The sequence below is a fragment of the Alternaria arbusti genome (assembly GCF_024043155.1).
Source record: "Alternaria arbusti strain BMP 1465 chromosome Unknown scaffold_7, whole genome shotgun sequence".
Taxonomy (NCBI): Eukaryota; Fungi; Ascomycota; class Dothideomycetes; order Pleosporales; family Pleosporaceae; genus Alternaria; species Alternaria arbusti.
Window position 1 is genome coordinate 1226693 of NW_026249947.1, and position 13023 is coordinate 1239715.

At 54.3% G+C, this 13023-nt stretch overlaps 5 protein-coding genes across 5 annotated transcripts; 4 read left to right on the forward strand and 1 right to left on the reverse strand.

Annotated features, from left to right (window-relative positions):
- Positions 1 to 2306: 2306 nt before the first annotated feature.
- J4E86_006219 (uncharacterized protein) lies at positions 2307 to 3237 on the forward strand (the record flags this gene model as incomplete). The annotated part of the gene is made up of 2 exons (XM_051446750.1): positions 2307 to 2552; positions 2599 to 3237. 2 exons carry the CDS (start codon positions 2307 to 2309, stop codon positions 3235 to 3237), a joined length of 885 nt encoding a protein of 294 aa, XP_051302325.1.
- Positions 3238 to 3754: 517 nt separating this feature from the next.
- J4E86_006220 (uncharacterized protein) lies at positions 3755 to 6035 on the forward strand (the record flags this gene model as incomplete). The annotated part of the gene is made up of 2 exons (XM_051446751.1): positions 3755 to 3789; positions 3851 to 6035. The coding sequence occupies 2 exons, from the start codon at positions 3755 to 3757 to the stop codon at positions 6033 to 6035; spliced, it is 2220 nt and encodes a 739-aa protein (XP_051302326.1).
- Positions 6036 to 7083: 1048 nt separating this feature from the next.
- J4E86_006221 (uncharacterized protein) lies at positions 7084 to 7992 on the forward strand (the record flags this gene model as incomplete). The annotated part of the gene is made up of 2 exons (XM_051446752.1): positions 7084 to 7308; positions 7360 to 7992. The coding sequence occupies 2 exons, from the start codon at positions 7084 to 7086 to the stop codon at positions 7990 to 7992; spliced, it is 858 nt and encodes a 285-aa protein (XP_051302327.1).
- A 538-nt stretch (positions 7993 to 8530) lies between these two features.
- J4E86_006222 (uncharacterized protein) lies at positions 8531 to 10013 on the forward strand (the record flags this gene model as incomplete). Its single annotated transcript, XM_051446753.1, has 3 exons — positions 8531 to 8555; positions 8624 to 8733; positions 8853 to 10013. The coding sequence occupies 3 exons, from the start codon at positions 8531 to 8533 to the stop codon at positions 10011 to 10013; spliced, it is 1296 nt and encodes a 431-aa protein (XP_051302328.1).
- Positions 10014 to 10482: 469 nt separating this feature from the next.
- Positions 10483 to 11874, reverse strand: J4E86_006223 (uncharacterized protein; the record flags this gene model as incomplete). Its single annotated transcript, XM_051446754.1, has 1 exon — positions 10483 to 11874. The coding sequence occupies one exon, from the start codon at positions 11872 to 11874 to the stop codon at positions 10483 to 10485; it is 1392 nt and encodes a 463-aa protein (XP_051302329.1).
- Between the last annotated feature and the right edge of the window lie 1149 nt (positions 11875 to 13023).

The window sequence follows — 13023 nt, forward strand, 5'->3', positions numbered from 1 at the left end:
TTGATCCTGCATCGCAATTTCAGTGTGAGAAGGATGAAAGCCAATCAGATCGGCTGCGCATGAGAAGTACGGCGAAACCGATACATTGGGGGTTGCGCAGTGTGATTAGCAAAGTGTTCCCTGGAGAACTGATCGGCAGTCTGTTTCCGGTGGTTGCGAGTCAAGCAGATGTCTGGTGATATTACAGGTCAGGATACGCGCTCTCCATATTTGACATCACACATGAGGGAGAATCACCATAGACTTATCGCAATTATCCCTAACTCCAAGATACGACTTCGATGGCCATTCTGGAACATGAACAGGCCCCGGTCTAAGTCGAAGACGCATCCTCTTCTTCGATAAGGGAAGAATTTTACGCCCTCGGTGGCAGGCGCAGAGTTTCTCTTGACGTCCAAACGCATCAAGGCTTCTTCGATCTCGTCGAGATGTCACATCACAATGAGTCTGCGTCTAGCACGATTACGAGACAGTTCCAATAATATACCATCTTTTCGACTGCGATCATGATGTTTAAGTGATCTCTGGCTTCCATGACCGAACGTCTTGACACTGGAAACCACCGTCGCATTCCCCAAGCTTACGGAAGCCAGCCGTGGAAAGGCACCATTAATCGTTCTTGTCTCTTGATACCCGTGTTAGAGAGAGAGACCAAGCATCTAGATCGAACTCCGACTCTGTGCAGATTTCACAACCACAAAGAAATACATAAGTAACGCATGACTACCAGCCACTGCCAAATGTTGCTGTATATCCTCTCAGACGCATCTGTGGTTCCATAGTAATACACGGGAACCGACATGCATATCCTAACGCATTCACCCGGTTCCACCGTTCCACGACATGATGCAGGGTGATGTCGGTACTAGTCTTAGCACTCAAAACGCCATGCACAGCTCCAGAACGGGGACTATACTTCACCTGCATGACATGAGTACGATTCTCTCCTACCTGACAGAATTAGCGGTAGGGTGTATGCTCCTCGCATGCATGGCATACCTAGTCTGCATACACAAACATGGAGATCAGTTCGCGCTGGGATAGACGCAGCAGTAGTGGTAGTTCCTAGGCACCTTTGTTTTCCAACTACTTCGTGATTGCATGCCGAAGTATGTCGTTTTCAGTTCTCACATGCTCCATACACATCGCATTGTCGGTCCGCGGCCCTTCTTTGATATCTATATGGCATATACGCTTGCGTGTGGTCGTAGAAGCTAGAAATACTATCACGCGTCGGTTGGAAGTTGTAACACTGGTATATCCGTGTCTGTTCCCGTTGCTTTATAACAATCTGAGTAGCTTGCCTGCTTTGGATATGTGCTATTACTGGTGTGCGAAGGGAAAGTAAAATAAAATCTCATTCTCGTACTGCGGTAGACATCTTACCAACACGTATCAAGAAATTAGAATCTTCACAACACAAGATACCTAGTCAACTATCTATGTTAACGTAGACCGTAATGTGAATGTCTGGACAATTCTTGAGAAGTAGCTTCAATCTCCCCAATCGTGTATACTTAGGTACTAAGATACAATTTCAATGACCAGGTTGAACCAAGACCAGGTTGAACCAAGACCAGGTTGAACCAAGACCAGGTTGAACCAAGACCAGGTTGAACCAAGACCAGGCCTTAGTCTGAACCAAAGGAGCACTCTATTCTTCATTCTTCGCGATTGCTTCAAGAGTACAGTAATCTCAACACCCATCTACGCAAGATACATGCCTGTTCCTCGGACCGGTGTCTTCATTCCATCCACTCCAGCTTCAACCTCGCCTTCGGAAATCTGGGCATACCGAGCTCTCGCTCTCGACTCACCCCGAACCCATAATCACGGAGGCTTTCCATCTCCGTTCGCCACCGTAATCATGGAAACTTTCCACTTCCGCCCACTACCGAAAACCTTCGTTGATCATAAAAGCCGAGCGGCGGTAGATACAGTTACCCCGCCCCGCCCATCACGCCCCGCACACGCATCTAGTTATCGGTCGCCGACCAACCACGCGTTGTTGATTAACGTGCTAAACGCCGGATGGGTGACTATCGGAAGCGTTCCGATAACGCAGGTGATTACTTGGGCAGATAGGGTGCTTACGTCTGTAGTTCCGAGGTAGTGACCGAGGTCGTGGTTGCCTTTGCAGGAGGGGTGGCGGTTCCCAAGGTTGGTCCGTCGCGACTTCTGTTTATTGCCGCACGTTGTAACGGAGGGCTCTTTCTACTGCTGTTTCGATACTCGTGCTACTTCGTCTTCGTTTGGAGCTCTTCTTTACCTATCAGATCTACCCGACTATATCTAAGAATACAATCATGTCTCCTCCGTCAGCAATCGAGCCTCAAGCAGGCGACGAGACCAGAGCGAACACGGTGGCACCGAACGAGCCTGGTCTGAACCAGAAGGATGGAAAGATCGAGATGTTGAAGTTTCCCAAGCCGCCAAAGTTTGACGACCCGTACAAGGAGCGGGCGTACCTGAAGGGCCGACTGGCTGCTGCTTTCCGCATCTTTGGAAAGTACGGGTTTGATGAGGGAGTGGCTGGCCATATCACACTGAGAGTAAGTCGTGTAGCACATGCTGTGCGCAGTAAACTGATTGCTTTAGGATCCTGTGGACCCTACGACTTTCTGGGTCAACCCGTTCGGTGTCGCCTTCAGCCTCATCAAATCCTCGGACCTCATTCTCGTCAATGCAAAGGGCGAGGTCATCGATGGTGGCGAGTGCCGACTGTTGAACACGGCAGCTTATATGATCCATCACGCTGTCCATTCTGCCCGCCCCGATGTCGTCGCCGCAGCACACTCGCATTCGATTTACGGTCGCACATTCTGCGCACTTGGTCGCAAACTCGACACCATAACACAAGACTCATGTGCCTTCCACAACGACCACGTCATTTACGAGTCGTTCAACGGTGTGGTACTGGCCGAGGAAGAGGGCAAGAACATTGCAAAGTGTCTAGGCGACAAGAAGGCTGCGCTGCTCCAAAATCACGGCCTGCTGACTGTAGGCAAGAGCGTAGAGGAGGCAGTGTTCTGGTTCATTAGCATGGAGAAGTGCTGTCAGTCACAGCTGATGGCGGACGCAGCGGCGGTTGGGCGGGGTGGCGAGACGGTGAAGATTACAGAGGAGGACGCGGTTTACACACACAAGACGATTGGAAGCTCGCTAGCTGGGTGGTTCAGTGCGAAACCGCTGTTCGACGTTATACACAAGGAGACGCAGGGAGATTATTTGGAGTAGGCGTGTTAGTCGAATCAAGATCACATGCAAATTGATGGCGTGCTCCAGGGCTGTCAGGGCTCTTCCCGGCCCCACCGGCGGCTTAAGTCCGCCGCCGGACCAAGATGACATATGCGAAGGCGAGACAAAGTTTTTGTTGTTTTGACCTACGCGTTCTCTTGTAGGCAACACGTGGGCGAAAGTAGTGAAAGAAGTCGACATGCAGCAGTGAAACACCAGGCGGCAGAGTGGCGTCGAGCACAAACAGCCTAACACCAGACCAACCCCTCTCGAGCGCCCGCTCCAGCTGTCAGCGCGAGAGACGATGGTGTCATAGCGTCTGCAGGGTCGCAAAGTTATAGTGAACCCTGGAGCGTCTGCAGCATCACTTGACGCCTCGCAGCTGTCGCCTTGCTTTCTTTTCAAGCCTCTACAATCGCTCTCTCCACCGACTTGCTTGTTCGTATTGGAGGCGCATTGCATACACGACCGTCGCACAGCTGCACGCCAGACGCACGCGAAGCATCTCTAGCGGGGCATGGCGAAGGGTCCTGCAGTCGTAGTCGTCGCCAGGTACCGTCTCACCCAGCCTTCACGGCTCCACATTCCGCTTCTGTAGCTAACTTGCACCCAGACACGGCGCCCGACTCGACGCTGCCGACAAGTCATGGCATCTTTCCTCGCCCACGCCGTATGATCCGCCCCTCACGTACGGCGGCTGGTCCCAGGCAAAGGCCCTCGGCCAGCGCATAGCCGCTCTCCTGCACGAGCGAGACATCCAGCAGGCAGAAGACGCGAAGAACGCGACCACCAACGACCCCGCCCACCTCGACTTTAGCAAGCTGAGCATCTCCAAGGACGGCAAGGCGCAAGGGCGGCCCAAGAAGAAGCGCAAGATCATCATACACTCGAGTCCCTTCCTGCGATGCGTCCAGACCAGCACCGCGGTCGCAGCCGGCATCTCACAATACCACTCGCCTACCACGCCCCAGCTCAATGTCCCGAAACCTCCCTCGAAAGAGACCAATGGCTCGCTGGGAGTCCCTTCGCCGAAAGCGCCGCGCACCAAGTCGACCTCGTCGCAGCCCCGAACCTTTGAGCCGCTCGCCGACCCCAATCTCGAGATACTGCCGCGGCCTCACACAGGCCCTGAGAGGGTGCTCCTGCGCATCGACGCGTTCCTGGGCGAATGGCTGTCTCCCGAATACTACGCCGACATCACGGCCCCGCCAAACTCGACTATGATGGTAGCGGGCGCCAAAGCTGATCTGCTGCGGAGGGGCGACTACATACAAGAACAGCCAAACCCGAACAGCAGCAAGGGCCACTTCCCGGGAGGTTGGATGGGGAACAAATCAGGGACTAGCACACCAAATGGTGGTAGAGGAGCTGGCACTGCTATGAGCAGTCTGGCTCAGTTTGCGCCGCTTCGTGAGCGCTCGAGCAGTTACGCCGGCCCACTGGGTCTGGAACGAACACCATCGAAAGAAGCAACCGCACCACTGGCGATGCCAACTCAGACACCCAAGCCGACCGCGATACCCAACCGCGTCTACGAACCGCCGCACCCTTCCTACTCCGTCTCGCCCGCCGACCCGATACCACGAGGCTACGTCGCGCACGCCCAAGAAGCCTGCGTCAAAGTAGACTTCCAATGGGACAGCATGCGTGCACCACAGAACTGGGGCGACGGCGGCGAGTACGGCGACGAATGGAGCACAATGCACAAGCGCTTCAGGAGAGGCCTTGCGGGCATGATGGAGTGGTATCGAGTCCACGGCACAGCGCCTCCAAAGGACCAGTTTCCTGGCTTCATGTTTAAGGAACCGCTGCGCCTGACGCCACCGCCTATGTCGCACACCAAGTCCGACCCCTTCCCCAACTTCAACGATGATCCTACCGCGGATGAGGAGGAAGAGCTGGTTCTGATTCTGATTACTCATGGAGCAGGATGCAATGCGCTGCTCGGCGCCATGACGAACCAGCCTGTCTTGATGGATATAGGTCTGGCGTCGCTGTCCATGGCAGTCCGGAGAGATGAACCTAGGCAGACATCCGCACCAGCCACAATACACACACGAAGACTGTCCGTAGCAGACCCCGGCATGTCAGATACCTACGATATGAAGCTCTCAGCTTCAGTCGACCATCTACGGCCCGGCGTCGACCCTTCAAAACCGCCATCCGCGCAGACACAAACATCATCCCCAGCCATCACAGCAAGTCCATCGTTGGAGTACCGACGAAGGTTCACAGGATCATCGACGACTAGCAGTCCACTTGATTCCCCCTTCTCACTTGGCGAGCCGTACAGGAACTGGAACAGCTCACTGGGAGGCGTGCGACGGACGATGAGCTCGGGATCTAACTCGAGGTTTGCGCAGAGTGCGACAAGCGGTGCTGCATCTCCATCAGGCGGATTGTGGTCAGGCGCAAGCACACCCGCCACAGAAGCCGACATGGTCCTCAACTTCTCAAACCAGCATCCACAGCCGCCAAAGCCGACTTCCGCTGCCGCAGCTGCCTCCAAATCCAAGAGTAACTCTATCGCACACTTGGACGGCGCGTCTGATGTGAGCAATCGTTTGACAAAACTCGATTCGAAAGAAGAGCGAGAAGTCAACGATAAACCCACTCCTCTCGTTAGTGCCCAGACCCGCAAACAGAGCGCTCCGAGTACTTCTGCTGGCGGTCTCTGGGGCGCCAAGGTAGCCCCAAAAGCCAACAACGGGCTCTGGGGACCGCCAAAGTTGGACGACGTTTACGAGCATAGTCATGGGCCTAAGAGGCGATGGACGGTTACGGAGAGGGAGGAATAGTTCAGAAAGGGAAGTACTGAGCACCCTGGAGCCTACGTCACGATGGAAACACGCAAAGTACGTGACCTAACGTCAACGTGGGCTTCAGGGCATCCAGACTATTCATCGAATGATGTGGAATGCTATTCGTATCTTCGGTATTCAGCGATGGGCTGTTGGGGTTATTACTGTGTTTCATTGATTCATGACTAGCATTTGTAGCGGCGGACTATGGCGTTTGATCAGCGAGGGCTACGGCTATGAATGGAATACCCTACCCAAGTGGGAACAATATCTATGAAACACGTGCATGTTGTTTGCCCATGACTGCGGTGCACTCGATCCAATATCGCGCTACGTTTGCCATGCTTCCAGGCTTGGGTTCCACCTTCAACGAGTGACGCAAGCCCGTCTCACGGGATCATCATCAGCTGCATTACCTGCCTACATACTGCAGGCACCAGTCCGAAAGCCCATCCGGAACACGTAACTACCGCATCCGAGCTGCATACGCATATCGACACATACATCTACATATCTTCACCTCTACCCCTCTATACAGCGTTCATAACTCGCCCTCCGCAGTGCACACATTTGCATTCGCGACAACCGCGCTCGCCGCGGCAGACCAGCCCCAGCCGACAATTCTCGACCGTAGCCACCCCACCGTTCGTCTCCACCGCACCACGCTAAACCGATCACTCGCATTTGCGCGGGAACCGCAACGCGAGATCTGATAGGCAGTCGGCGGTCGGGCCGATACAATCAAGGCGGGCGCTTCACGCGCAGGCACAGTTAGCGCATTCGCGGTAAGGAAGGCTGGCTTGCATTGACAGTTGGGGAGTGGGCGAACTATTCACGCTTTATCCGTGAACAAGTCTGCTGCAAGGCGGTTTCCAAGCATGTCTGTCAAGTTAGTATCTTCTCTCCTTTTTCTCTCTCGCTCCGTTTCCCGCTCTGCCTGAACGTCCTGTCCTGGCTTTGTCGTGTGTGCTTGTGTTGCCCCTCGCATTCCTACCCCGCGGATTGTAACAAGGAGCTTTGGGCATAGTCATTTCGGCAGAGCAGCATGGGGTTCAAGACACACAAGATGAAGAAGTCGAAGTCTGACCGCAAAACTAGTTGGGTTATGCTCGCTGAGAATGGCGGGTACACTCCTCTGCCTGGCGAACAGACATTATACCAGTCTCCTCCTCGAACCACCCTCTCGCTGCAGACTAGCCATCAACGTAGTCCCAGCGAGTCCTACTCACAACAATGCAAGTCGGGCGTTGTATACCTCACAAACAGACGGGTTCGTACATACTACCCCCATCATGTGGCATCCAACTAACGTGACCATCAGATGATCTACCTCCCCGTCGCCCCAACCCCCCAACTCCAATCCTTCGCCGTCCCCATCCTCAACGTAACCGATTCCCGCGTAACAGCCCCCTGGTTTGGCGCCAACAAATGGGAAGCCATCATCCAGCCCGTCCAAGGCGGCGGCATACCATCACAGCACGCCGAGCTTGACCTCGTCATGGAATTCAAAGAGGGCGGCGCATTCGACTTTGCGAGCATATTCGAGCGGTTAAAGGAGCGGTTACGGCAGGCTGTCGAGGTGGCGCGGGAGAGCGGCGGTGACGTGGAAGATGGAAGCAGAGGTGTTGGAGGCGTGAACATGAACAACGTACATCTGGAAGACCTACCGGCATACGAGGAGAGCAGACAACATGCCCGAGTACCGGATCCGCTTCCCAGTCCGCCGATGGACGGTTCTACAGCGGGCGTAGGCGGTCCTGTCGTTGCGGCTCCCGTGCCGTCCAGTCCACAAGCATCGAGTCCGCTGTCGAGCCCGCGGACTCAACAAGAGCGCTTCGAGCCACCGTCGGATCCGCCGCCAGGCTATGAGGAGACCCAGCGTGGAAGCATTGTAGATGAGTTGGAGAGGCAGATGATGAATAATCCTTGGAAGGAAGATGAGGCGAGGCGGTGAAGAGGAACGTTGTCATGATTAGATGGGTGTGTTTGAGCAGGGCGTTCAGGGTCGTCGGCTTCACATGGCCGCATGAATTATTATCATATTATTCTGATACTCCACTTCGTCTGAATTACTGGAGACTATAGATTGTGATTTGTTGAGTATGGCTGCTCTCGCGAATGCCGTGTCTGCATCTCAACACCTACACATCCACTGCTTCGTGTCACAAAGCATCTTCCGTCAGCATCAGCAACACGATAGCCAGCACCGCAGAACCGCACATGACGAGCAAACTTCCCACACTGACATGTGAAGCACCCCAAAGTGCCCGCAAAGTCGACACCTGGAAGCATGTGAAAGCTAGCTTCCCCCGGAACGGATGACGCGCCCCACAGACGCGCTAACCAGAAGCATAACGTACCTCGGCGATTCGCATGCGAATGACCTAATGCTTGCCGCGACCGAACGGTAGTGCTGCTTCATATACTTCACGTCGGAGCTTGTTCTCCAGCTTTCCATTCACACAGCTTCTATATCGACGATATTACTCAATATGGCCAACCAAGCTCCCAACAAAGGTATGTTGGGTGAGAGTAGAAAAAGTGGCGTTGGTGAATGAAGGATGAGATTGCTGACGGTTGTACAGTTCAAGAACGCCTTACGCAGGTCGAGGGCCATCTCATGGGTGGAAGTGGGAGTCCTGGGGCTGCGGGCTCCAAGGGGAAGAAGGGGTTGTTGGAGAAGAAGGCTGATGACGTGAGTTTCACATTCTGTCTTTGAGCGATGCGACAGCGACTGTTGGATCAGCTCCATGTCCTTTCCAGCTAAAGACGCATTCCTGTCATTGAAATACCATACTAACCCTCATCTCCCAGATTGTCATTACCTGCGCCCTCCGCACCGCCTTCACCAAGGGCGGAAAAGGCGGCTTCAAAGACACGCAAGCCTCTGACCTCCTCCACGGCGCCTACAAAGCGCTCCTCCAACGCTCCGGCATCGACCCCAACCTCGTTGAAGACATCGCCGTCGGCGCCGTCCTCGCCCCAGGCGGCGGTGCAACTGAGTTCCGCGCCGCTGCCCTCGCCGCCGGCTTCCCAACAACCACAGCCGTCAAATCGCTGAACCGACAATGCTCCTCCGGCCTGCAAGCCTGCGTCGACATCGCCAACGCTATCAAGAGCGGCATGATCGAAATCGGCATCGGCGCCGGCGCAGAAAGCATGAGCACACAGTACGGTCCCGGCGCCGTCTCTGAGTTCTCCGAACTCCTCGAGTCGCACAAGGAGTCTGCGAACTGCAAAGTCCCCATGGGCGTCCTCTCCGAGCAAATGGCCAAAGCGAAGAACATCCCCCGTTCCGAGCAAGACGCCTTCGCCGCATCCTCCTTCCAGAAAGCCGTCGAGGCCCAGAAGCAAGGGCTGTTCGACGAGGAAATCGCACCTCTCCAGGTCAAGTGGACAGACCCCAAGACACAAGAAGAACAAACCATCACCGTATCCAAGGACGACGGCGTCCGACAAGGCATAACCGCCGAATCGCTCGGCAAGATCCGCCCCGCCTTCTCAAAAGACGGATCCATCCACGCCGGCAACGCCTCGCAAATCTCCGACGGCGCCGCCGCCGTGCTCCTCATGAAACGCAGCACCGCCCAGCGCCTCAACCAACCCATCATCGGAAAGTTCGTTCAAGCCTCCATCGTCGGCGTCCCGCCGCTCATGATGGGCGTGGGTCCCGCTGCTGCTATTCCCGTTGTGCTCGAGAAGACTGGTCTCGATAAGCAGGATGTGGATATCTGGGAGATTAACGAGGCGTTTGCTAGTCAGTGTCTCTACTGTATCAATGAGTTGGGGCTGGATGTTAAGAAGGTTAATCCCAAGGGTGGTGCGATTGCGTTTGGGCATCCGCTTGGTGTGACGGGTGCGAGGCAGGTTAGTACGCTGCTTACGGAGTTGAGGAGGACGGGGAAGAGTGTGGGTGTTACTAGTATGTGTATTGGTACCGGTATGGGTATGGCTGCTGTTTGGGTTGCGGAGTAAGACGATACAATGTTGTATGACATTGGACTTTGGGTTCGGTACTACATTATATGTATGATTGTTTGATGAAAGTCAAGGTTGGGTTGAATGTACGTTGATTACATGATGGTATGATAAGTAAAATGTTATGTGCTGTGAATGATATATACAAGAATCTTTGATTGTCCTTCTTCTTCGTAGCTTGGCTCATACGAGTTGATGTCTGCAGTTCAGCTTTGTGTGTGTTCTTATTGCCCCACTGCCAACACTGCTTTCGCGCGGAATGCCACTCCTGCCTGCGCTTGTCTTCACCTTGACCCAAGAGTCTGGCGCTGTCGTAACCTTTTCTCTCTCCCTCTTCACGCGGGCGCGTCTTCGCGTCTGGAGCCTTGCGCTCAATACTCATGCTGCCGCGGATCTGACTCGATCCTCCCAGGTATGTATTTAGAATATCAACGTGCTTCCCAGCACGCCTCCCCTCCCCTCCCCTTCACCCAGCGTCAATAGTATATTCGTACGGCAAATCCCCCTCACTGGGGTTAGGATGCAGGCGAATCACACTGCCTCCACTTCCCAGCGAACTCTCGCTCGAATTGGGCAACAGAGTACTCGGACTTCTGCGCGGCCTTTCACGGACTATGACAGAGCCTGTCTCCGACCCAGAATCCGCATGCGAGCGTTGCGAGGGTGTACGCGGTGTACCGTAGAGAGTGGAACTGCGCTGTTGTTGGCGTGACGGAGCGGTGCGGACAGTTTGCGGGGAATGCGTAGTCGAATTACTATCGGCTGATAATAGGGAGCTGTTGAAAGAGGACAGCGAAGCTTGGCGCTCGAGTTGGGGTGTGCGGTAGGGGAGATGGGAGTGCGAGGAGATGCTCGTTTCGGAGCTTGATTCTGTGGGCGCAAGACTGCGTGTGTCAGACTCGATGTCTTGGGCGCGTGCTTCTTCGATAACCGCCGGGTCGACTTCTGTCATGCCGTTCAGGATCTCTGCGAAAGTGGCCATGGTGTCGCGGAATTGTGTCTCGGTTAGGCTTGCGGTGGAGAAGCGGGCGTATTCGTATTGCGCGAGGAAGGTGGCACCGAGAGAGGGTGGGTTGAGCAGCCCGAATTCTGCGAGGCGGGCGAGGTATTCGCGGAGGCCCATTGCGCGTGGGCGCTGGAGGAGGGTCACAATGCGCGCGTCTGGGAGAGGCGGCGCGTTATCGGGGTATTGTTGGGCGCTTTCTTCGAGGGCTGGGTCGGGCGGTGCGAGGGAGACGGCTTTCGCTTCGATGAGGTTCGGTAGTTCGCAGATGACGCCCCAGTACTGGAGGTTTGGCAGATCAGGCGACGAAGGTGACGCCCAGCCTGGATGCGAGACGTTGCCCCAAGGCGGCGAGTTCGCAGACACGGGTATGATTGTCGCATCCGGCGCATGGTGATGGTGATGATGGCCTTTCTTCTTGTTCGCCTTGTGCTTCTCCCTTCTGCTCTCCGCGGTGTTTGGTCGTGATTCCTCGCCCTTCTCTTCATCCACGTCGACCTCGCCGCGAACATCCCTCGGCCTGCTGTCCCATGCAATGACCGCGCTCCTCTTGAAATGCTTGACAATCATCCATCGCACACCCTTACCAACCTCTCCTTCTTCAATCGGCACATAGCTCTTGGGTATCGCCGCAAGCACAGTCCTATTTGTGTAGATGCGCGTCGAGTAGATCAACAGGACAATTAGGCAGGTCAACAGGTAGACACCTCCGATGACAAATAGCTTCTGAAGCTCTTTAGATTTGATCGATTGGTATATTGTGTCGGCGGGCGTAACGGCGAGGAGCAGGAGCAGGATTATGAGAAGGGTGGTGTACGTGGTCGAGTACCAGATGCGGAAGAGAGGAATGCGCATGGCGGCGGCGGTCGTAAGGGCTAGGCGTAAGGAATGTAGGCATCGGTCTGAGGATATTATAAATTAGAGCTAGAGAAGTGAAGTGTGGCTACATGGCCTGGCTGCGCTGAGGATGCAGCTATGCGCTCATGGTGGCTGCTGGTGAAAGGAGGGAAGGCGCGCCATGCTACTGACGCAAACGGCATGCATGACGCACGGCCCACGTGTTTGCATCTCGTTTCCCACACAATCAGCGACTACCCTCTAAATTCCAGGGAACTTTTCTTGAAAATGAATCCACTGACTTACAGCAGTACGCATGACCTGTATCTTTTACTCTGGCACTTTCTTCGTTTCTCTTTGCCCCTCTACATCCATACACAAGCCAGCGCAGAAACGCCGTTCCTCCATCGATACCTTCGACCGTGACGTAGCATAGACGCTCGGAGAATTACCACACCACCCCTTTCAAGGAATTGATTGGACACCGACTCCTCGACAAAGTATGACTCCCGAAACAGACCTCCTGAAGCAACATTGCCTTCGAATTTTATACACACATGTTCTAATACTAATGCAAACTCCAGCGCGCATGTTCAGTTTCTTCCTTGTATGAGCCTCCTTGTATAAACGTTTCGAAACATCAAAAACTAGGATCCCATATCTGACCAAGCGGTCTATGCTCGCTAGCTGAGACACGCAACAACCCAAGCCGCCTCTAACGCCCGAACTCAATAGACTTCATGATGGAACGCGGGATGTCTCAGGAGCTTGGTACTTCCCTGACGCTTTATTCGCCAAGGTTATCAGGTTTGTACCAAGTTTCTTAACCACATCTTCATCCTGCTGCCCAAAATGTGGTTCAACTCTTTCAGGTACGGTATAGCGCTAACCTTCCCTTATCGTTCACGGCCATGCACTTTCGCAAGGGCTTCTGAAGGTTAGGCGTACGGCCCCAAACCGGCGTGCATTGGTCTGCACAGCGTTTCTTATTCCTTTTTTCGTTTGTCTCCTGATTCTTCACAAGTCCCGCGTCACATCTTGATTTCTTCATTCTTCATATTCTCCGTCGTATCCTACTTCATCGCATCGTCTTGCTTAGTAGCTGCGTTGAACGGTAGGTTTACTGGAAGTCTGATGGTAGAAACCATCACATGGATAACTTCAAGG